General features: G+C 39.6%; 1 protein-coding gene across 2 annotated transcripts in view; it reads left to right on the top strand.

Moving 5' to 3' along the window:
- TLN2 (talin 2) overlaps positions 1 to 23,987 on the top strand; it is a 113,314-nt gene that overhangs the window by 40,603 nt on the left and 48,724 nt on the right. Inside the window, exons 23-37 of one of the 2 annotated variants that reach the window (XM_050903200.1) lie at positions 430 to 564; positions 1,547 to 1,675; positions 2,300 to 2,402; positions 4,900 to 5,108; positions 5,949 to 6,068; positions 7,109 to 7,306; positions 9,465 to 9,604; positions 13,654 to 13,747; positions 16,717 to 16,806; positions 17,963 to 18,085; positions 19,395 to 19,538; positions 19,728 to 19,889; positions 21,009 to 21,149; positions 22,332 to 22,513; positions 23,569 to 23,701. In XM_050903200.1, the coding sequence (XP_050759157.1) occupies positions 430 to 564; positions 1,547 to 1,675; positions 2,300 to 2,402; positions 4,900 to 5,108; positions 5,949 to 6,068; positions 7,109 to 7,306; positions 9,465 to 9,604; positions 13,654 to 13,747; positions 16,717 to 16,806; positions 17,963 to 18,085; positions 19,395 to 19,538; positions 19,728 to 19,889; positions 21,009 to 21,149; positions 22,332 to 22,513; positions 23,569 to 23,701 (2,103 nt within the window). Of the gene's footprint in view, positions 1 to 429; positions 565 to 1,546; positions 1,676 to 2,299; positions 2,406 to 4,899; positions 5,109 to 5,948; positions 6,069 to 7,108; positions 7,307 to 9,464; positions 9,605 to 13,653; positions 13,748 to 16,716; positions 16,807 to 17,962; positions 18,086 to 19,394; positions 19,539 to 19,727; positions 19,890 to 21,008; positions 21,150 to 22,331; positions 22,514 to 23,568; positions 23,702 to 23,987 lie in introns of both variants that reach the window. The other variant, XM_050903201.1, reaches the window with a different exon arrangement.

The raw sequence follows: 23,987 nt of genomic DNA, 5'->3' as shown, positions 1-23,987 counted from the left end.
GTGTAATATTTAGAAACATTGAGACAAATTTGCCATCTGTGCCACCTGGGCCTGCTAGTACCACATGGATGCTGAATGGCAAAACTGCACATGTAAATATTTTTAAGTAGTCTACATAAGTAGTCAAAGGCCTCAGGCAGACATTGGTACCAATGAAGTAGTCATTGTACTAGTAAAGCACAAATGAGTCCTGCTGCAGAGGACAGTGCAATGTGGAATTACGACAGGGTGCAGCATGTGAATAAAAGGCTGGGATCTAGAAGGTGCGTGGTTAAGGAGCAGGGAAGTGCATGAAATGGTCATTACAGAAAATCTACAAACCTCATGAATGTGTGAATGGAGGAAGCAATTTGTTTATTGAATCCGAAGCCTTCTTTAAAGAAAATGAGCTAGTAAAACCAATTGTGTTCACTGCTCTTCTTTGAACAGCCTGGAAGTAAAATGGTGGCATCTGCTAAAGCTGCAGTCCCCACTGTGACTGATCAAGCAGCAGCAATGCAACTAAGCCAGTGTGCAAAAAATCTTGCTACCAGCTTAGCTGAGCTACGAACTGCCTCCCAGAAGGTAGGTAAATACTAGTTTTAATCAGCTAAAGCAAGATGGCTTGGATGGTGGTCACAGGCTCACTCCTGCATGGCCCACTGTGTCTCCCCCAAGGCAATGAATGGCTCATGCTCAGGCAGTGTTCACTTCTCAGTGTTGCTTTTTGTGCACAGTTTGCTCAGACTCCCACGTGGCTTCTGTGTCATAATAGAAAGGGGAGGGAGAAGTGGCAAGAAAACTCAAAAGCCTGTGCTACCCTTTCCATACCAGAAAGACAGGAGGAGGGTATACACAGAGCAGCACATCAAAGCTCTGAGCTGCTGTTACATCTGAAGGAGACTGGGCAAAGGGGAGCATATCTCATGCACCTGCGAAACTGGGGAGAACCCAGATATGGCCCTGCTGTGGTCAGTGTTGTGATGGTGAACTGGAGCTATCATCTCTGAAATTCAGGGAAGCAGAGGCTATCTGTGTTTCACACACAGATTTCTAAACTATGTATGGATTTAAAAAAAAAAAGTATCAGTGGAAAGTCTGCTCTGTGTACACTGAGGCCCAAAACCAGGATTGTAGGATATAGGTTGGTACACCTGAGCTAACACTAAAATTTTCAGCTCAGGTACTGATGATTGTGGGCTGCCACGTCAGAGGGTTCACTGTGACTTTAGTCACGATGCATAGTTAGGCTATTTGTCAAAGGTGAAGTCCAGACTGCAGCAGTTATTTTCTCAGTACCTGGACTGCCTAGTGTGAAGGTATGTGTACACCAGCTAAGTGCATCTCATTCCCCTGGTGGCTCTTAACAGTGTGTTATTCTAGTCACAAGCTAAGAATATTGTGCAGGAGTTTGGAATCCATGATGTGTAATGCTTAAAGTGCCCACAATGGCCTCTAAAGTCATGAGAGCAATAATTTGGGAGGGGGAGATTATATCTGAAGCATTTACTATTTCTGATAGTGCCTTACAGCTGCTAACAGTGGTATTGATCTGATTTCTGAACAGGCTCATGAAGCATGTGGCCCAATGGAAATCGATTCAGCTTTGAATACAGTCCAGACACTCAAAAATGAACTGCAAGATGCAAAGATGGCAGCTGTGGATGGACAGTTAAAACCTCTCCCAGGCGAAACTGTAATTAAGGAAAGATGTTCTTCATTTAAAAACAACATTAGCTGTTAAAAATTTAAGTATTAGAGGCAAAACAAGTTGTGAGGCTTTGGATAATGGTGGCGCTGATAGGATTTTGCACTAATTCTCTTAAAAAGAGTATATATTCCTACTACACCAGAAGCATGTTCTGTAGCAGAATTACCCATAGGACTGTAGGGCCTCCTTCTCTATTGTACAAATTACAATTTAGTAGCAGCAATGTTTCGGTCTCTTCTTGTCAAAAAGAATTTCTTTTCAATAGTGACCAAGATGAGAACTCAATAGTTCTAAGACTACCAGTCCTGGTAGGCTTAGAAAGTGAAATGTTTTATTTGGCAAAAAACTCCTTCTCCTCAGATGAAGGTATTGATTTCCATTGCTAATTATAAAATAGTTTTGTTGTTCATATTACCTAATACGTTAACTTATTTCACCCTGGACAGGGAAAGCATGCTAGTCAAGTTTCAGAGAAAATGCGTGTGTGTTCAGTAGCTGAGGTAAAAGCTTGGGTTTTGTGGAATGAGGAATTTTTTAGTACCATTTAAAACACAAGTGTGTTTCAGTTGAGCTTAAACAAAGAATTTTGTCCTTTGTAATTTTTCACAGCTTGAGAAATGCACTCAGGACCTGGGAAGTACATCCAAAGCAGTCGGTTCATCAATGGCCCAGTTGTTAACTTGTGCTGCTCAAGGCAATGAGCACTACACAGGTAGTGTTTTATTCATAATGTCTCTGCGAAACCTCTGCTTTCCATAAAATACTTGATAGAAGGTTTTCTTATCACAGACTACTTAAATCAAGGAATTACTTTTTTTTTATGTTGATAGTGAGTTGTGGCAAGTTACTAGGGATTGCTAGTGTAAATAATGTGCTTCATAAAAGAATAGTGTTGCAATCTGCTGTGTGTCTGTATATAATCAGAATATATTGAGATATCTGTTGGTTTTGTAAATATGTGCCACTGAACCTCTGTGAAGGACTGAATTAAAATGTAACGCAATTTAAAGGTTAGTGCCACTGGAAATGTTGCTATGTCATTTCAGAAGGTTAAAAGGGTCTTTGGATATTTTTTTGAAGCACAGGATGCAAACATACTTGGGATAGCTTGGTGACGTTTAAAACTGCATCTCTTACTAGATGTTACCAGTTTACATGTATAATGCAGCTGGTCTCTCTGACTCATTGATCACATTTGCATAGTTCAAGTTAAAGCCAACAGGGAATGTGGGCACACAGGTTCTGCAATTTGTTTTTGTACCTGTACTTTTAGAAACCAAAAACATCTTAGTAAGGAAAATGATCCTTACAGGAGGGAAAAAAGGTTTGCTCTTAGATGGTAAAATGTTCTGTCTCCTTATTTCTGTAAGAAATGAAAGCTGTTGATGCAAATGCTGCTGTAGGATTTTTTAAAATATTACTGATAAAATGCATTATGGCAATTACCACTTCATTGGATATAATTGCATCAGGGCTGCATAACTTACAGTCGCTTTCATTTGAAGCAGATGTAATTGCATGAAGATGGCTCCTGTTTCTATCACATAGTTATGCAGACGTTAGCATTGGGTATCTGGTGACGGAATACAGATACTTGCAGCTGATATCAAATAATTGAATCTAGTAGCTCTCTTAACATCAAGCTATAAGAGCTGTTTGGGAAATCCTACAAAGCAATGAGTTCCTTTTCAAAGCTCATATAACTGTTTTCTATCTCATACTGTGTTGTGCAAAAACTGTTGTGTGCTCAAGCAAGCACTGAGTGTTTGCAGGTATTAGGACATTCTGTGATAAAAATTCTTTACAGCTCATATTCACTATTTAATAATTCCCTCTTGTCTGCAACTGTCACAGTTAGTTTCTTTTCACTTTGTACTGAAAGTCATTGTAGAGGATGAAAGCAGCACCAAACTGAAAGCAAAACAATCAGACCTTTTTATTTTGTGGTGCTGTGATAAATTAAGTCAAACTTAAAAGATGCTTACTGGTACTTTATTTAAAGAAAACAAAATGTGTGGGTATTTTGCCTGAAATTTTCTTTAAATTAAGAATGTAGAAAGCTCTCTGTGGTTTGTCAAATAGAAAGGCTGTAACTGCAACGTAGGCAGTACTGTTTCTCTGCCTAGCTTGGCTTTACTTTGACATCTAATATCACTTGCTTTTCATTATCTTCTAAAGTTTCTGCATTTAAAAATGTTCAGTTGATCAGAAGAGAAAATGTTAAAAGGCACTGGTGTTAAAATGCTAACATGGCTACTTTGTGGGTTGGTTGTGGTGTCCTAGCTTTCTAGACATTTCCAATAGGGGTATTAGAACATTCTAATTATTTTTAATGCCTAAATATGGATAATCAAGAGGTCTTGTACAGCACATGTGAACCTTTTCTATAGCTTTCTTTTGGTAGGAATAGCATGATCTTAACATTATCACTCAAAATATACCACCTACATTAATTGCTCATGTTGTTGACTAGACTATGTCAACAATTAAGGTCTTTTAGAAGACTATTTATATTGGTTTTCATTAAGAGCTGAATTAAATTTCAAAGATAGAATGGGACCATTATTCATACAGTTGTACTCCTTAGTGCTAGAGCTGATGAATGTCCTATAATGTTGGCCAGACAGACCACAGAAACTAATACCGTGACATCCTCTCTGTGACTTCATTCAGTTATTTTTATATGCTTGTACTCACAGTGATGTTAGGTTATATCAAGTTGTATCATCCCTAATGATTTCTTTTAATTTTTTTAATTGCTTGAACTTAAGCTATTGCTGTGTTTATTCTCTAAAAAATCCAAAGTTGCTTTTTCAGAAGTGGCAGAGATGCTGTGGCTCTGAAGTCATGTACACCATTCTTGCAGACAATCACTTTCCCCCATAGCTTGGGGTATGAGTTTTTCCTCACTTCCAGGTTTTAGATTTTCTTCTTTTTCAGTGCTAAGCTTTAGTCAGTGATGTAGAGCTGTGCCCGGAACGTGGTCTTTGGGGTATAATATTTACTTTATGGCTTCACTACAGGCATTTCTCTAGGCAAATGATGCTGTGTATTTCAAATGTATTCATGTTTGAAGATTTTCTTTTAAACTGCATTTGCAATGTTATTTTGCAATGGGATCATTACCTGTCATAAATGATCATCTGTCATAAAATACAAAGATCGTCTTTAAGGGTACTAATAGAATCCTTGATGAAATCTGAACATAGGAGTTGCTGCCAGAGAAACTGCTCAGGCTTTGAAGACTTTGGCTCAGGCAGCACGAGGGGTTGCAGCATCTACTACCGACCCTGTGGCAGCACATGCAATGTTGGATTCAGCAAGGGATGTCATGGAAGGCTCCGCTATGCTTATTCAGGAGGCAAAGCAGGCCCTGGCTGCACCAGGGGATGCAGACAGTCAGCAGAGATTAGCCCAGGTAAGTTGCGACTTGAGCAGCTACATGAATTATCAGACACCCAGTGAAATTACTTAGAACGCAGCATTAAATAATGAGAGAGAACAACAGAAAATAAGGCTGCAAGGAATGTCAGCCTTGTATTCCTTCCAACAACTCTCGGATAGTAACATCATGCTTACGTTCAACAATGCAGATGGTGCGAAGTATGATATTTTAGTCATCTTTTAGAAAAACAAACTTATACAAAGATGCAGTTAAGTGCTTTTACCCACAACATATTTGAGTAGGCTGCTTGACTGCAAAAATGAAACAACTGTTAAACTGATGATTATCAAATGAAGGATCTGTGTTTGCGTTATATTCAAAAAGTGAATGCACATTTTCTGCACATGTGGCACCACTGCTGTTGAAGACTTTAAGGAGTAACAGGTTCTTTTTTACTGGTTTGAAAAGTTCTATAATTGGCCTGTATTTTAAATAATTTCTTATGAGGAGACATTTGTTTTAATCAGGACTTTGAAAAAAGTAGCATGCAAAGGATTTCTGTGGTTAGTACATGGTTAACTTCAGGGGCATTCCCTTATCTGCAGTGCTGCAGCCTTTATCCCAGGTGCCAGGAGCAGTTGTGGAGCTGCCCTGCCAGCACTGTCCTATCAAATGGGTGAGCATAAATAATGACTACTGCTAGACTACAGGTGAGCAAACCAAGAAAGGCGCAAGCCTCAAAAATGGTCTTGTTAGAGTCGGAATGTAGGAATTGCTGGCTACAGAATGTGCCTCCTATTCACTATGTGAATGTGCCTTCCTATTCAAATGACCAGTTAAGCCTTTCTCAGTGTGGATGTGTTTGTGTTGTAGGTGGCAAAAGCAGTGTCTCACTCCTTGAATAACTGTGTGAATTGTCTGCCTGGACAAAAGGATGTGGATGTGGCCTTGAAGAGTATTGGGGAATCTAGCAAGAAGCTCCTTGTTGATTCGGTGAGATGTCTTTTAACATAGAAATAAATTTCAGAGAACTGAAAAGCAGATCTGAGTTCCCCATGTGTCAAATTATTATTTAGTAAATGTGCCCTAAGTATACTTTATATAAGTTTTGTTTAAATTTATGCAACTTTAAGTAGCTGCTACTTTGGCTGAAATGCTGTTCCTCTAGGTTATGGGAAAGGTGAAATGTGTCTGTAGCTTGTGAAGGCAATATTAAAGTTGTTGTCATAGATCACCATTAGTTTGGTTTTTTTTAAAATGCCAACTGTGACTTAACATTTTGAAGAATATGAAAATTAGAAAATTATAATCCATCTCCCATCCAGAAGTGATCAGTTCAGTTTAAGGAGCATTGTGGTCAGTCAAAAAATGTTTGGTGCATCTATGGTCATTTTGTGCAAGGAGAATTGTTATATTTCTGTTTAACTGAATCCGTGTCAAAAAAACCCATTTGTGCACTAGTAATTTGCCAGAAGGTTATATGATTTGAACAACTTTTTTCTGCACCTACCAATGATCCTACTACCTTGTGAATGAAGGAGGAATTGTATTTTGATATGTTTGTGTAATGCCTTTTGGTAAAACCAGGTCAGGAGTTCAGAGTCATTGTGAAGAGCTGCCAATACTTGCGTGATGTCCTGGAAAGCTTGTTTGTGGAAGTGAATGATGACTTGGAGACCAAGATTCTCCAACTTTTGCCAATGAGTTCATCACTTCGACTTTCATAGTTGAACCATAAAATAGCTATCGTCATCTCTGTCTGTTGAAAGGTTTACGTACTTGTCTGTCCCTTGAAGGAAACAGCAGGACTAAGGTCGTTGTATAGATTTCTGGTTGATAGCTTTCCCATAGTTGGACTATTTTGCATTCAGAACTGAATCACTAGCAGTCCAATTGCAGTACTCCATTCTAGCTTGTATGTGAAGCTCACTACTGTATTGCATTTAGTGTTCTTGAATTGTGTTGAACTTTCCAGTCGTGAAGGGCTGGTGTGAGGTGACACATAATAAAATACGGCACTTGGTCTCTTACAGCTACCTCCAAGTTCCAAGTCATTTCAAGAAGCTCAGAGTGAACTGAACCAGGCAGCAGCAGACCTGAATCAGTCAGCAGGAGAAGTTGTCCATGCTACACGGGGCCAAAGCGGGGAACTGGCTGCAGCCTCTGGAAAATTCAGTGATGATTTTGATGAATTTCTTGATGCTGGTATTGAAATGGCTGGCCAAGCACAAGTAAGTTTTTTATCTTGCTAATTGGGACTGAGGATTATCTTGAGCATAGTATCTTGCCGTGCAGTATCTTGGTTATCCAGTAGCACAGTACAATGTGCTATTATGAGCCTATCCAAATATGACAGATGATGTTTGTTATGAAGCAGTCATCCGTAACTGGTTATCCAGAGTGAAGTCAACTCAGCATTTGCATTTTATGCAGGATACTGGTATTTGTTCCTGTGCCCAGTCAGAAATTCAACTTCGTACTCCTCTGTCTAGTTTGGGCTATTAACTAATCTGAGTTGTATATCTGAAAGTACAAAGTTGTGCCGAACCTCTCAAAGCTTATGGAAAAGGTTGCTTCTGTTTTGGTAGAACTACCATGGAGCATAATTTATGTGAACACTGTTCAAAATGTAACACCTTCCTTTGCTAATTTTCAAATGCTTTAAGTAGAGGGAGGAAAAGATGCATTTAAAATCCAGACTTGATATTGCTCTATGGTGCGTGTTGCTGTGGACCTGCTACAGAGTGGAGCAAGCATTTGAAGAGGGCTGGCTAAAATGCCATGATCTGATAGCAAGTACTTGGACTTCTGTTTAGTGATATAAAATCTAGCAGAGTTCTATTCTGATGAACTCAGTAATAATCAGGAATGTTGTTACGTATTACCTAGCTTATTCCTAGTAGTCTAGGTATTCATTTGAAGTTGGAGATCTCTCCTTCGTTTTATCTTACTGGGTTTAGGTGTACTGAGTTATACTAATTGGTCATTTGGAGATGATTTAGCATAACAAATGTCAGCATATAAAAAAGTGTCATGTACCAGGAGAGCTAGGAGGACTTGCAGAAAAAAGAATCTGCAGACTGTTTTGCCCTAGTTAGTAGGAGGAACTTGCAAACCTAAGAAACGATTGCCAAAAGAAAACTAGCCAGGAAGTCTTGAGTGTGCCAGTCCTTTGAAGTCATTTATGAAGTGTCTCTATAGAGCAGATGCTTTGTAGCTAGAGCTGAGTAGAGAGGTTGGACACTGACTGCTGATTATTCTCCATCAAAACTTAATCATTCAGGTTACAGATCCATGAAGTGAGTTAGGCACCAAATATCAGCTAATTCTCTGAAACTGAGTAGGAGTTAGGTACCTGACTATCTTTTCAGCCATGGGCCTCATTGACTTTTAGAATGTTTTGTTTGAGGCAATTCAATGAAGGCAAAGGTAGAAATGATACTGCAAATAGCTACTTGAAAAGAGAATTCCAGCTGCTGATGACCTTGTGACCCTTGCGGATTTGCTTATGCTGCTGACACAGGGGATGATAACCATCTTAGTTATTAATGGATGATCTTTCAAAAGAGAATGCCTTCTGTCTGTGTCTAGTTATTTGGCCTGAATGGAAGCAATACCAGGTATTTTGGATGCCCAGCAAAATGTTGGGGTAGGGAGGAAGCAGAATGTAAATAGAGTAAAAGCTAGTCACATCAGCTGAGTAATATGCAACCTCTTTACACAAAACCCTGAATAGACCATTAGAAAGAACAGATTCACTTATACTGATCGTTGACAGAAGAATCTAGTCACAGCTATTTGCTAAGATAAAGCAGTACTTCCCTGTAATTGTATGTATATGCAGGTTTTCCTTTTCAAGCAATGGCTTAAAATAAGTAATAGAACATCCAAGTCAGAATGTTTACCAAAGTAGGCTTATAGAAACATATTTTCTTGGGATAGAGAACTTTCTGGAGGGGTCTTTCTGTGTGAGTAATCCCAGTTAGATGCTAGAGAGCCTGTGGGTTACACAGAGGATGCTAGAATACAGAGAGTGTACACTGATTGAATAATGTGGATCAGTTGTGCCAGGCAGAGACGCATGAGAGTCTTGACAACAAAAGCGTTGTTCAACAAGTAGTAAAGTTTCTCCGTTGCTCATTTGTGAATACTGCCATTGTTAGAAACCAAGCTATTTGTTATATGGGTTTCTTTTTCTGTTATGTAAGTGAAGCTAGAGGCACCTGTCCGGGTGAACAGAGGCTTTGGTCCATGTTCTTCTCTGGACTATAGTCCCCTGCGTGTCAGTGGTTTCAGGTGGATAAACAAACTAGGTTTCCAAATGTGGTTTTAGCACGCTCGCTTTATTGCAAACTCTGCACTTAGTATTATGCTGCTGTGGCTTTCCAGACTAAAGAGGACCAGATTCAAGTAATAGGTAACCTCAAGAGCATCTCTATGGCTTCCAGCAAGCTGTTACTAGCTGCCAAGTCTCTGTCTGTTGATCCTGGAGCTCCTAATGCCAAGAATCTCTTAGCAGCAGCAGCAAGGTAAGGATGTGTTGCTTGCTTTAGGTTTTCCTAAGATATTTGCTTTTCTCTGTGATATTTATAATATGTTCATATATTCTTCTGCTATTGACAGTTAACTGAGTGATTTGAACCTGCAGTTCTATTTAAATGAAAGTAGGCCAGAGGAAAACTGCTTATTTTGGAGTAGTTCCTTAACCGGCATAACGTGTTACCCTTGCTGGAAATAAGAACCAGCGGTTGAAGAGTTGGCCTGGTTTTTGAAAGGGACTGGTGTGTTTTACCTACTGTTTTTTTACCATCTGTGTTCTGACAAGGCAGTAGCTAACAGTAAGCCTCTCAATCCCTAACAAAGAAAAGAAATTGAATAATGTTTGTATATAGAATGTGCTTAAAAATCACGTTTTGGCTACCTATCACTAACAGTGTGTATGTGTGTATGATCAAGAACACTTGAAAGGGTTAGATGCTATGTTTATTTGGTGGAAGATACCCTTACTTTAAGGATTCTGTCAACCATGTCCTGAATTTCATCTTGTGGACCCTGTTTCTCAGTCAAGGTGCTCAGTGTTTATGTGAAAAATAACTCTGCATTTCAGTGTTTGACTGGATAATCGCCTCTCCTTCACTTTGTCAAATCCTTCTCACAATTTTTTTTTCCGAATTAACTTTTTATTCAGTTACCTAAGTTTGTAAATGGTATGTTCAAATATCAGACTGGAAGGGGACTGCTGAAGGCTGGACAGACATCACACCTAGAAATGTCAACATTAAATCAGATGAACGTCTGAGATTGTGTGGCTGTGACTTATAATATTGTCTTCCAAAATCTTTACATCCACAAAGATTAGCCTAGAGAGGAAGTAAGTGAAGACTGTTACTTCCTTGGGGATAATGTAGTTGATGATGTCCTGGACCTTGGAATCATCCCTTTCTAATAGCAGTAACTATTTTTAAAAAATACATCAACTCCTTTAATAAAGGAGTTAAGCTACTTAAAGTTCTTAGTTCTTTAGTTGTTAAAGAAGTTAAGCTACTTTACTTTGTCATATTTGTTAAAAAAAAAAATATTCTGACATCCATCTTGTCTCCCCAGAAATAAATGGCTTCTAGGAAAATTGTAGGTAATCGAAGGCACACTGCTTAAAAGTGAAGGAGTTGCATGAGCTTTTGTTATTGCTGCAGCATCAGACTGCTACAGATTTCTGCTTTAGGCTTGGAGCGTTCCTGTTTGGAGCGCAGAGGAAATTAGTGTCCCCAGTGAAGCCCAGTTAGTTGTTAGTTTCTGCCAGGCTGATATTCCCTCTGTAGAAGCATGTAATAAAAAAAGGGAGACAAGTCATGTAGAGCCTTTAGGTGTTCTATTTTGCCATGCTGTTAGCGTGTGTATGTGTGTCTGCATGCGTCAGACTTTACATAGATATCAGATAACCATGAAAAGTAAATACTGTACCAATTCTCAGTTTGTGTTTAAGATGCTAAGGAGACACCGTATTTCCCTTCTCAAATCCTCTGTGGCTGCTTGTGACAAGCTTGCCAGGGCTTGTTCTCTTTCCCTGCTATGATACGGTCAGGGTCAAGTATTTTTACTTTCTCGTCTCATGAAAATGAAAAAAGAGGCACAGCTTCCTTTGCTTCCTGTTTATAAGATGGCTTATCTTCTCATTTTTCTCTCATCTTCTATGGTACTGTGATTAATCTTCTTGTATTTTCTTTCCTTCCTTCCCCCTTTGTTCCAGCTAGAATAGACGCTCCAACTTTTTCAGTAGCTTTGGCCTCCTTGTGGAGGCATTTTTATTGACTTCCTCTGACAGTCTTATAGGACTGCAACAGTGGCTGAGTTCCTTGCAGGATCCAAGTATTTATATGCTGTATTTGATGAAAACAAGTGTGGCTTTTAGAGTCCTAGCAGTCCTCTTCCACTCTGGGGTTGATGTTTGAGGGGCTACCTTCCTGGTTCTACTGCTTCCAAATAGTTTTAAAAGTAATGCTTGTATGCTGGGCGTATTCCTGGATACAGGTACCTGTAGTATTGGTATTCGTGAGACCACATTGCATCCTCTACAAAGCTGACAATTCTAGTCTATTGTCAAGTTTTTTCTTTAATCATTGATATTCTCTGAGTCAATGTGCATTGTCTCTCTTAGATTAAAATCAACAGCAGACAAGATACTTTTGCATGAAGTTTCTCTGGGAGTGAACAGAACCTTCCATTTTTGCCATCTATTCATGTCTGTATGCGATGACATTTTTCTGATGCATAGAGATCACTGATGTTCAGGAGGCTGAGAATCCATCATTTGTGTTGATGTTATGTTGGTGAAGCCATACATGTTGTTTTTCAGAGAGAGATAATAATTGTAAAAACACTTGTGTATATACAGACACACATTGACTCGGAGAATATCAATGATTAGTTAAAGAAAAAAACCAAACTTGATAACAGACTATATAAATATGTAGCAGGACTAAGTGTGTATAATACAGACATATATATGTAACAGCCCTAAAAGGCAGAGGAAGTTGGGAAAAGCGGCTCCGCAAGGACACCCAAAGCTACTGAAAAGGGTAGGAGTCTCAGTTAAACAAATAGGTCTGTTAGTTTCCATTCTTTTTTCCCTGGAATTAAACATAAAACCTGGTGTATGTGTACTAAGCACATCCTGTTTCCTTTTGAAACAGTATGATACCGTCCATCTAGGTAATCATGTTATTGATATTGCCAATCATGTTACCAAGTGCCAGGTTTTTTTAAAGAGAAAATAATTCAAATGCCATGCAGAGTTTTCAAGGCCAGAGGAAAGCATATTCTCCATGCACTCCGATTTCACTCATTTTCTAATTTGCCGTGAGAAACAACACAAAAAATGTGCATTCCACTATCATGTCACAATACAAGCTAAGTTTTTGCAAATTGGTGACAACATGCCTAGCTATAGAAAATGATCTTTGATTAATAACAATGAACAGCAGACTTCTACATCCTCCTGCAAAGCTGCCTCTTCTAGAAGCTACTTTCCTGGGTGGTTAGCCATTAGTCTAAAATGAATGTAGTTATAATGAATTTTGCTTAATATCAGAGCATTAATCTCTGTGAGCATATCACACAGATAGTGACTATATTGTATGTCAGATTCAGCCTGTGTTCAAGAGCACCAGAACTGTGAATTCCCATAGAAACATAATGCAAAAATATCTTGTTCTCTGTGGATTTAAACCCAAGCGAGCCGATGCATTTTGACTCTGAGAATATCAATGATTAGTTAGAGAAGAAAACCAACTTGATAACAGACTATAGAAATATACAGCAGGATTGTGTGTGTGTAATACAGTACGTCAGACAAGACACAAGGCTTTGCTAGCAAAGGGTATATAATATTACTTTACGTTCAAACATTTTTTTACATACTAGCCACTTGTTTCTGTGTCTTGAGACTTCTGAGGTGCTAGCTGAGAAATGATTCGGTTAATATCAGACCTGGAGAAGTACTAAAATACCTTTTAGCAACTAAGTTACGTCACTGTGCTAGTGTAGTGGGTTGACCTTGGCCCGCTGCCAGATGGTGTTTTGCCCTTTCTTACCGATGTGTTCCCAGAGGTGCCACCAGCTTGGCTGCTGGGTTCAGCTGTGTCCTGCAGTGGGTCTGTTGGAGCCGTCTGGAACCAGCTTTGCCCAGCATGGGGCAGCCCCTGGCCTCTTCTCACAGAGGCCACCCCTGCAGCCAAAACCTTGCCACAGACACCCAATACACTTCTTGATGTGAGATGAAGCTTCTGTTTCTTCTGGACTAACTTCTCAATTGTTTGCAGTGAAGGGATAGATTTTTCAGGTGTGGATCACTATCAAATGCTCTAGGGAGAATGTTTTTGCTCCTATGAAGCTTGTTAAAGAAGAGGTCTCTAGGTGAACTGTTTAACATACAGTTAATCCTCCAACACTGAAAAGAAAAAATGTAGTAGAACATCAAAGTTTTAAATCTTTATGCAGTGTACAGTTAATGAAATAAAAGTTTTAATAAGAGGAATAGTTTAACTTTAAAATATACCTTTTTTCCTTCTACTCTCCCTAGAGCTGTGACTGAGAGTATAAACCAGCTCATCACACTATGCACCCAGCAAGCTCCCGGGCAGAAGGAATGTGATAATGCACTCAGAGAACTGGAGGTATTACTAAATTTCAAAAGTTCTTATGAATAAAAATGGGCCCCAAATGTTTGTTTCCTTTGTTTTCTTTGTCTGATTAGCTGCTGTCACTGTCTTCTCACTTGATATCTGTGGCAGGCGTTTTAATTGTATACGAGGTAAGCATAGAACCTCTGTGAACATCTTGTAGTTTTGGCCAGAATGAAATTTGCTGCCCTGTCCCCATCTCCTCTTCCCTGCCCCCCAAAAGGTACAGTTTAGTCCTTGTTCATACTTACTGTGAATTAAGGAAGAATCATGACGAGATGAACATTCCCCCTACCAGCAGTGCACTGGAGGGAGCTGCAGTATCTTGATTTTTCTGCTTGTAGAATGTTGTTACTCACATCCCACTTTAGGATGACGTTTACCATCTTTTACCCTGCCATTTCTTAGTGTAGATTTTTGATGCCTTTTGTCTGCTTTGTCACAGCCAAGCTGATATGGCATGTGTGTCAATAGAGATTTTTGCAAGGTATGTTCTCGTTCATGTGTGAAATGTTTGGCTGGCTAAATAGTGGGTAGCAGGTCAGTTGAAAGACCTAATTCTAAGGTTGTGCACTGATCGCAGACACAGCTGCTTACAATAAGAGAAAATAGCATCTTTTTAATTAAACTAAATGTTTGTTGTTTGCTGTCAAGGTCAGAACATCAAGGGATGACTGGCCTGTGTAGAGAGCATAAAAGACCTTCAAGCTTTTTATTTGTACCCCTTGGTATCAAAAGGATACAAAGGTCATTGCAGTGCATTTCAGGATATTATGAGCTTTTTTAATATGCAAGTCCACAGTCATCATCCCAAAATATTGGTAGGAGTTTGCCTAGGAGCTGCTTTGTACTTCTGAATTCTTAGCTTCTTGAGCTTAGAAGTATTCTTCCCTTGGTTAAAAGGAGTGGCAGCAAGTCCAAATAATAGAAAGAGAAAACTGGAAACTGGGCTGTAAAGTAATGGCTGCCTGAAATCACTGCAGGATATAGGGGTGGAGCAAGCAGGGGGAATGAAGCACCATTTCTCAGGCATTCCTGAAAGACTAATGGGGAGAGATCTGCAGACCAGCAGGGATGTGAAAGATGAGAATTCCCAGCTAATGAGCCACAGAAAACTGAGAGCTTAGGGGAGAAATGTAGGGCAGAACAGCCTTAAGAAGCCATTGCAGAGGGTTCTGTGCCAATAGCATGGCTTGCGTGGATTGCGAGCAGAGCCTGGGAATGGCAGAAGGAAGATCTGTAGCGTCTTGAACTTCAGGGAACACTTGCCTGAGAGGAACAGTTAGCAAGAAAAGCCTGGGTGTATGGAATTAGATTAATTTCTGAGAAAAGGGAAACAGGCAAAACCACCCAGTCCTGAAACCAGGCTGGAGACTGGTATCAAAGTGACCTGAGGAACCTATCAGATTTTGGGGAAAGCATTCTTAGTAGTCTTAACTTTCAATTTCTCTTTACAATGATAAGCTCTTACCTCTTCCCTTCATTTCCCCAATTCATCGCCCACTATTTCTAATCTTCCCAAGGCTTCTTAAAAGTACTAAAAAGTATTGTTTCTGTAGAAAGAGTGTGTGTCAGCTTGGATTTGATAGACTGTCAGTATGCTCTGTAGTCTTCACTGGAGACTCTGGAAAACTGTGCTTAGAGAGGACCTTACTGTATGACCTCCAACGAGGTAGCTAAACTTGCCCAGAATTTCAGCTGAAAGGATTAACAAAGGTGTTATAGGAATAGCAAATATATGTCAGTGGGAAGTTTGTGCTGGCTTGTATTTCACTGTTCTGTTTCCTTACGTTCTGAGGGTTTCTGTCTCCATAGTAGTGTAAGTCCTGCAGGAACATTGTTTGCTTTACAAATTGTTACTTAAAGATGGAGCATAACAATGAAGAGTTGCTGCAATGTCTGTGAGAACTGAGAAAGAGATGAGAGGCAACTGGAAACTGTTTTCTAGATATGACTACTTCGCATCACCTTGTTCTCACAGTTTAATTGCTGTAAGGCTTTAAGTTAGACTATAGCTTTTAAAAAGCAATAGCTGAGCTGTTAAAAATATTGTAGGTGTATCTTAATGTTAGGAGTTTAGTTACGAGAAAAGTCTAAGGGTTTAAAATCATGCATAGGTTTCCTTCAGGTGGAAGGCAAACATCGGATACGGATGTTATATCTGTCTATATTTACTGATTTCACTTTCATCTGAAGGATTAAAAGTCTCTTCTGCCTGATATTTGGCAGAAGATACTGTTCCTCCCAACTTGGAAAAAGGCATACTGCAGATTTTTTACGTATAAAAGAACTGCAAGTTTTTACAAGTTTTGTTATCTAAATGCATTGATTCTTCTCAATGAATATGTGACTGACTTTCATGTTGTTATTTCCAGGAATCAGAATCACCTTAGAAAAAGAAATTAAACCCACCTAGTGTATGTAGTTTTCTGGCAGAGGGAGCTAGGTTGGTGGAATCTGTTGACAGTAGCAAGAGGCAGGCAGGTGGTTGACTTGCACTTAGTTTGGTAGCCCTTTGTGTCTCTAGACAGTACTCAACAAATGGTAGCTGGTTTTCCTATCAGTCTTTTAATTCCATTTATGACATTTAAAATAATACTGAAAACATGTATTAGACTGTTGACAACTGGCAGAAAACCAGATTACCTCGTGTCAGCCGAGCATCGCGAACTGACCATAAATGACTCATCACAAACACAAGGAAAACCACATTAGCCTATACTTCCAACAGATTCGTAGTGCACACATGTAGTTATCACAGTTCAGTTGATGTAGGGTAGCTTTTAATGTGTAGCACACTCATCTGTATGTGAGCCCTCAGTGAGTGTGTAGTTTTGTCTGCTTGCTGGAGACAAAGTTGTAAGATTACACTGGTATAAGCAGGATAGTTGTGATGGCCTGTGTTCTTCTCAGCTCAGTATTTCAGGCTCTGTCAATAATCAGAGTTTCTTTCATTATTTCAGACAGTTAAGGGAATGCTGGATAACCCCAATGAACCTGTGAGCGATCTCTCATATTTTGATTGTATTGAGGGCGTAATGGAAAACTCAAAGGTAATTTCCTTTTTCCACCTTTGTGCCAGTTGTAAAGTGCGTTTTGATTATCAGAAGTTTCCACACGCATATCAAACATGTTAGAAACACAGCACAGTGTTTATAGCTAAAATGTATGCTGCATTCCTTGATAAAACTCAGCCTGAGGTAGGTCTCTTACAGGTAATGTCAGGTTTTGGTCACTTAGAAGGTGTATTGCCTGGGTAAGAAATTTTTAATTAAGTGACTGGTATGCAATGCTGTTGAAGTTTCCCCCTCTCTCCATTCCTCTCCTGTGCATTAGACAGCATGTCATACTTTCATGATATATTTTGACTGCAGCTATGTTAGAATGGCCCAAAGCGTAAATGGGAGGCTTGGCAATGAAATACTGTTGTATCGTTCTGTGCAAAACAGCTTAGAGAAGTGTCTGAGCAGTCCAGATATTCCACCACATTAGAAAATCTGTGTGAAATCTCTTAAGTTATTTTTAAACATACGGTGCTATACATCTTTCTTTGAAGCTTTGCTTTTGGTGTCCTTATTATTTGATGTGTTGGAATTGTCTCAGATCCTTCCTTCTCTAAAAGAAAAAGAAAGTGCTTAATGGATGTGCATGTCATCTTGCATCTAATGCTCTACTGCAGTCAGACCTTATTTTGAATTTTAAAAGAAAATAAACCGAATTCAGTGGGAGACACTGTAGGAATTAATGTGTACTCTGACATTCAGATGCTTCCAGCAGACAAGATGCAATTTCATTTCCACCGAGTTTCAGTGAGTTTGGGGGCAAAGAAGATCCCGGATGTGTCGACAGCAGCTGCAGGATTGGTTGTCGTCATCTGCGATCTGTGAAATGTCCCTAGTGCCAGGCTAGCTGTGATGACTAGTGGGTGACAGCAAAAATAATGAGGGTTAATTCTGTATCCTTATAGTCATTTGTGCTGTAATAGTGTTTATGTTCAGCACTGTCAATCCAGTGTTGATCTGCATGCCTTATCCCTTACGCCACACAGAGGAATGTGCCCAATTCAGTGAAGTCATTTAACTAGCTAAAATTTCTGGAAGCCAAGTCAAAGAGGTTTGTGGGCCAGAACTGGCTCAAGGCCAGGAATCACTTGCTTTTGAGTGGTAGGCAAGCATATTGGGAGGGTAACTTTGTTTTTTAATTTCTGAGGTTCTTGGAGAATCAATGGCGGGCATTTCCCAGAATGCAAAAACGGGGGATCTTTTAGTCTTTGGAGAATGTGTTGGAGTTGCGTCCAAGGCTCTCTGTGGGCTCACAGAGGCAGCAGCTCAGGTAAGCTACTGAAGTCTGTAAAGCAAGTATATGTTTTTAATTTTTTAGCAAGCTCATGTTGTGGGTGTGTAAATCTGAGATTCGCTTCCTTATGGCCAAACAAATGATGACCTTGTACTACGTAGCGTGCTCTGTGTAGATCCACAGAAATTGTGCATACACTGCTGTACATTGCAGAAGCAGCAGAGTGCGATAACATGCATATTTTATAAGGAAGGGAAATGACATCAAGAAGGAAACTTTTCTGAAGATAAAGCAAATGTCAAAGCTGCAGCATATGGAATTCATGTTTGCTTCATGAGCTCAAGCTCTGAACTATTACATCACAGAGAAGCACACAAAAAACAGCCACAGTTAAAATGAATGAATCAAGTTTGAGTTAGTTTGTAAAAATTCATATGGAGCACTACTAATTTCAGACATTTTAAATAATAAGCAACCTGTTTCAGCTGTTCAGATACTTTTGGAATAACTGAAATTCTTAAGCTACTACAACAAGTTAAAGTCTGGAACTGGTCACTGTGGTTTCTTTGATCTCATAACTGGGTGACTTGAACTCTTGAGAGCTGATACAGCCTCTTCAGTGAAGGATTTGGCTGTGGGGGATCATGCTCTGCACCTGGAAACAACTTGATTTCCCCAAATATGGAATGTCTCAGTAGGGACTTAATCTCCTCCACATCTAACCCTGCATTGCCTTATGGCATATCAAGGTGACAGGTAATTGTATTGGTAATGGAAATTCATCCAGAAATCTTCAAATATGGTTTTGACAGTTCAGACAATTCCTCCTTGTTGAAAGGCATGAAAATTTTATTTAATTGAGAGAGAAAGTAAGTTTGGCCGTCAGACATCTTGAGCTGCAGTGAGACCAGCAACTGCAGACTTGATGGGTCCTACACTCAGCAGTAATGCATTTGCTGTGAATTGGTTTTCTGCTCAGGCTTGACGAAAACCTTCACCACCTCCAACTGTGGCTGATCCAGTAAATAATTTGCTGATGCTTGTGGCCATTAAAGCTCTTTTCATTGGCTATGCAAGTGAAAAATAACATTTCCAGGGATACCAGCTGCTTAAACAGTTGACAGTTTTGTTTTGACTAAATACATTTTGCAAGTGTAAGGGTAAGTTTTCTTGGTTTCAGAGGATTCTGGAGATTTATTACTAAAAAAAATGGTAATAGTACTTCACAGTATGATTTCTGGATCTCTGACCACCATGTACTATGACATATGGCAAGCTTATCAAAGAACCAAGATGGATTTAGCATTGTTTCTTAGGATTGTTTTCTTCCTTTCTCCATTTCTAGGCTGCTTACCTGGTTGGCATCTCAGATCCAAACAGTCAGGCTGGTCAGCAGGGTCTTGTTGACCCAATTCAATTTGCCAGAGCCAATCAAGCAATCCAGATGGCTTGCCAGAATTTGGTAGATCCAGCAAGCAGCCCATCCCAGGTGATTCCAGAGGATTGCAGTGAGACCGTCATTGTTAGGACATATGCCTTTGCTTTATTTGTGACCAAGCAAAGGAGTTCTGGTTTGAAACTGTTGCATGGCTTTGAACTGCAGCTTTGCAGAGCTAGAGTATAGTAACTGTCATGCTCTTTTGACAATCTGCTTCTTTTGTGCCATCTATTTTTACAGGTATTATCAGCTGCCACAATTGTGGCCAAACATACTTCTGCTTTGTGCAACGCTTGTCGCATTGCTTCATCAAAGACGGCAAATCCTGTTGCCAAGAGACACTTTGTACAATCTGCCAAGGAAGTTGCAAACAGCACTGCTAACCTGGTTAAAACTATCAAGGTACAAATGCTGCTTAATTGTGCTTCCTTCTTCCTTTGTGGTTTTATTTCTTTTTTTTTTTTCTGTTGAGACAGAATCAGAACAGTTAGAAATATCTTTTTACCTTCTGTGACATGTATGGTGTAAGAAATCATTAACTACATTTTTGAAGACCTGAACTGGAAAACACGTGCCATAGTCAAGATGGAAAGAATTCGGCAATATTAGTATTAGGAGAGGCAGCTGGCCCATCCAGTATGAGACCTCTGTGCTGATGTATTTAAAGAGCTTGCACCGTGAGAATAATTTGCAAACAACTGAACGTGAAGGTTTTTAATGGTGTTACATTGCTCAATATCCAGAGGTTTGTGGAGGTATTTCTGACAGCTTTACCGTATTTGTAAAAGAAAAATAAAGAAACAAATAATACTAGGAACCAAACAGAAGCCGTTTATGTTGCTGCTGTTTAATAGTCTCCTGTTAACAGTAATCTTTTATTTTCCAGCTACCTGCTTGCAATTTGGCAGGAGGTAGTTTTTCCTCATGCAAGCAGAAATACTACTTGATAAGCTGTAGAGGACTCACAATTCTAAACCCTTCTGGAAGCCATTAGCTGGTCTGTTACTGAAAGTCTTTTAACATAATTATGCTCTTAGGACTGGAGTGCTCTATTACATTACACAGAAGGTCCTTCATATTGAAGTCTTTCCTGTGTGATTATGAAAGAGATCAGTTGACTCCTGTGAAAATGAGAGCAATAAATTATTGGTTTGCTTAAAAAAAATATATATTTTTTTTTAGAATCAGTCTGTAGGAAAGAACCATCTTGTTAGCCACTTCCACCCTTTGGAGTATGAGGTGCTGAGACACGATTTATGAGAGTCGTCAGCATGCAATGATAGAAAACCTTTATTCAGTCTTGTGAAGCAAAGCAGCAGTTTTAAGTTTAGGGTCAATAACCAGCTAAGGAAAGAAACACACGCTTAAAGGATCACATTCTTTGCATCAGCCTTGTTTGTGGAGGAACTTTCAAATGTCATAAACATACAACAGTTTAAAACTCTGAAGAATTAAACCATCTTCCTTCAATTTTGCAAAGAAACCCATTCAGACAGAACTCAAACATGATTTAATTTCCAGGCCCTGGATGGTGATTTCTCTGAAGAGAACCGCAACAAGTGCAGAATTGCTACTGCACCTTTGATAGAGGCTGTGGAAAATCTGACGGCATTTGCTTCAAATCCAGAATTTGTCAGCATACCAGCACAGATCAGCACTGAGGTAAGGCAGGATGTTGCACTCCCACCCTCAAAAAGTTGAAAATGTTGAATTAATCATGTGGCAGGAGAGAGGAAGTGAGTGTAAAAGACCTGACCCCAAAATGTCTCTCTGTGTTCCTGGGTGTTCATAGGGCATTCTACTGTCTTTTGCTTAACCTCTGCCCTTGAATTTTGCACCAGTAGGATAAAACTAGTTAGGCTACAGTAAGCGCTGCCGGTCTCCTGTTAGTAAAGTGATACAGTACAGGTGACTCGTGTGTCTTGTTAGCTAGATTCTTCCATGTTATAAAGTAATAAATACCCTTTTTCCCCTCAAGAGCAGCTTTAACAAATGGAACCTAATTAGTTCTGAAAAGGATTGAAGGGATGGCACTGGGGTTTTTCCCTTCCAAAAATGTTGTGGTCATGATGACAAGCAGGTTTTCTGGGAAGAATAACTTTCTGTGGGCCTACTGTATTTTTCTCCTGAGTTCTCTGTCCTCAACTCCGGTAACTACAATGGAATAATATTTAAAGTAACTAATAAAGGTTTTTTTTCAGGGGGAGAAAAAAAAGAAATAAATCCTTCAAGCTTCATATAAGCTTCGAAGTAGAGGTCATATATTGTTACGGACTCTCCAACTGCTCCTTCCTGCTTTTGGCAGCCTCCATTCCAGCTGGCAGTATCAGATGATGCAGTAACTGTTGCAATCTTGAAGTTGTGGGGCTGTAACTGAAATCTAAGCCTGTCCTCCAGGCCTGTGGTACCTGGGTTTATCAGATTATGGGTCATAAAATAGATACGGAGACGATGACCCAATTAGTGTGTTGTATTCCAACTAATTCCTGGGAAAAGAGCATGCCTGGTTGGATCTTGCAAGTTTCGTGACAAAGTTTATTTTCAATGATATCTCCGTAGTCTACAATTAGACAAGTGTCACTGTTTTCTCCTGTTTCTCAGCTGGATGGTGCCTTTCTAAACTTGAAAATTCTTTCTTAAGTACGTTATAGAGAAAACAGTTGGACTGCGATGGTTTTAGTACTATTTCCGTGTTGACTGTCCATGAATATAATAGTATGATACAAGAAATGATAATGCCATTTTAATGCTGTTAATTAAACAGATTTTTAGGACCAGAAAGTGTGGACAAACTCAAATAATTACTTAAATGTTCTTTGTGTTCTTGTACCTTTCTGACCACAGGGATCGCGAGCACAGGAACCAATTCTAGTTTCTGCTAAAACAATGTTGGAGAGCTCGTCTTTATTGATTAAAACTGCTCGTTCTCTGGCTATCAATCCAAAAGACCCTCCTACATGGTCTGTACTAGCTGGGCATTCCCATACTGTCTCAGATTCTATCAAGAGTCTTATCACCTCTATCAGGTATGTCTTTTGTAGTAACAATTGAGCAGCCGTTCATAAAGAACAATACCGTATGGCTAATAGCACTGTGGTATTTTTCACTAATGGAAATTATTTATTTTGTGATGCACAATATCTCCCCAGTTACACTGGGTGTTTAATCATAATTGATGACTGCAGCACTCTGCAGCATAGGGTTGTTCTGTGTTTGTATTCTGTTCTCCTTCCCTAGTTCCACCTCTGATTCAGTTTAAGGTAAATGTAACAGAGAATGCTGTAGAATAAAAAAAATGTAGCTAATATTACCTCCATCCAGATCACATACCAACATATAGTATGTGGAAAACAGCATTTTTTTTTTTAAGGTGTGTCAGACAGTGTATAAATTACCTTTGCTATCTATTCTTTCCTATAGTGTTCTCTGTTTAGTTGCAAGAATTCTGTTGCAAAAGTGAATATTCTTTATTTTTTGGACAAAACCTGTCTGTCCCTTTTTTAATGAAAATTTTAAAGTGTCATTCTATACTTAACCTCTTAATATTGGTTAAATCAAAATGGTATGAAAACAGTGAACTAAGGAGTGTTTATAGTTATGTTGATCTTTGATTGTACTGAAATAGCAAACTGCATGTCAGGACAAAGTACTCAAACTAACCTTCATTAAAAGATACCTGGGACTGAATGTAACACCTAATACCCAAGGAATTGTTTTCTGAGACAGTTGATCGCACTGTACAGAAACGTGAATATTTTTTCCTGGTGTCTGTTGCGTTTTCATGTTGACCTTCATTAGTGGGCCAGTCTGGCCATCCCGCGGAGGTTGAATTTGTGCTTTTCTGAGGCAACAATTTTTTTTTCTGTTTTTCTCATTGAGAGGAGCAAGATGTGTGTATGTATGAAAGTATGCAGAGTACTCTGTACATATCAAAATCCTGTAGGTAGCACAAAGCTTTTGTCCTCGTTGCTCTCCTCCCACGTGCTTTGTGTCTTGTCAGGTGATGAAGTACGCTGGTGTGCATTCGTGAAAGAGCCTGCCTCCTTCCCACCATGCTCAGCTTACTATCGCTGTCTTTCAGGGACAAGGCCCCAGGCCAGCGGGAATGTGATTTCTCCATTGATGGGATCAACAGGTGTATCAGAGACATTGAGCAGGCCTCCCTTGCAGCTGTCAGTCAGAGTCTGGCCACCAGGGATGACATCTCAGTTGAGGTAAGGGAGATAGCACAGGAACAAACAGAGTAATGCTGAGCAGCCTCACTTACCCTGCTGCTTTTCTTTCCATTTGAAGATTTGGAGCTGAGCGCTTGGCACAATCTGCTACCAGTGAGGGGACAAGTACTCTTGCTGGGATCTTTCTAGGCAAAATCACACACCGGCCAAAGTGTATCACTTCTGGAAAGATAACAGAATCACCAGCCAAAAGTAGGGGTGAAAGTAGTTATTTTTAACCACCACCCACCTATTACTCTGACTGCCTGTGCTGACGTGACCGACG

Source organism: Gymnogyps californianus, chromosome 11 (genome assembly GCF_018139145.2).
Source record: "Gymnogyps californianus isolate 813 chromosome 11, ASM1813914v2, whole genome shotgun sequence".
Classification (NCBI taxonomy): Eukaryota; Metazoa; Chordata; class Aves; order Accipitriformes; family Cathartidae; genus Gymnogyps; species Gymnogyps californianus.
The sequence above is the reverse complement of the archived record's forward strand: the minus strand, read 5'-3'. Positions and strand labels throughout refer to the sequence as shown.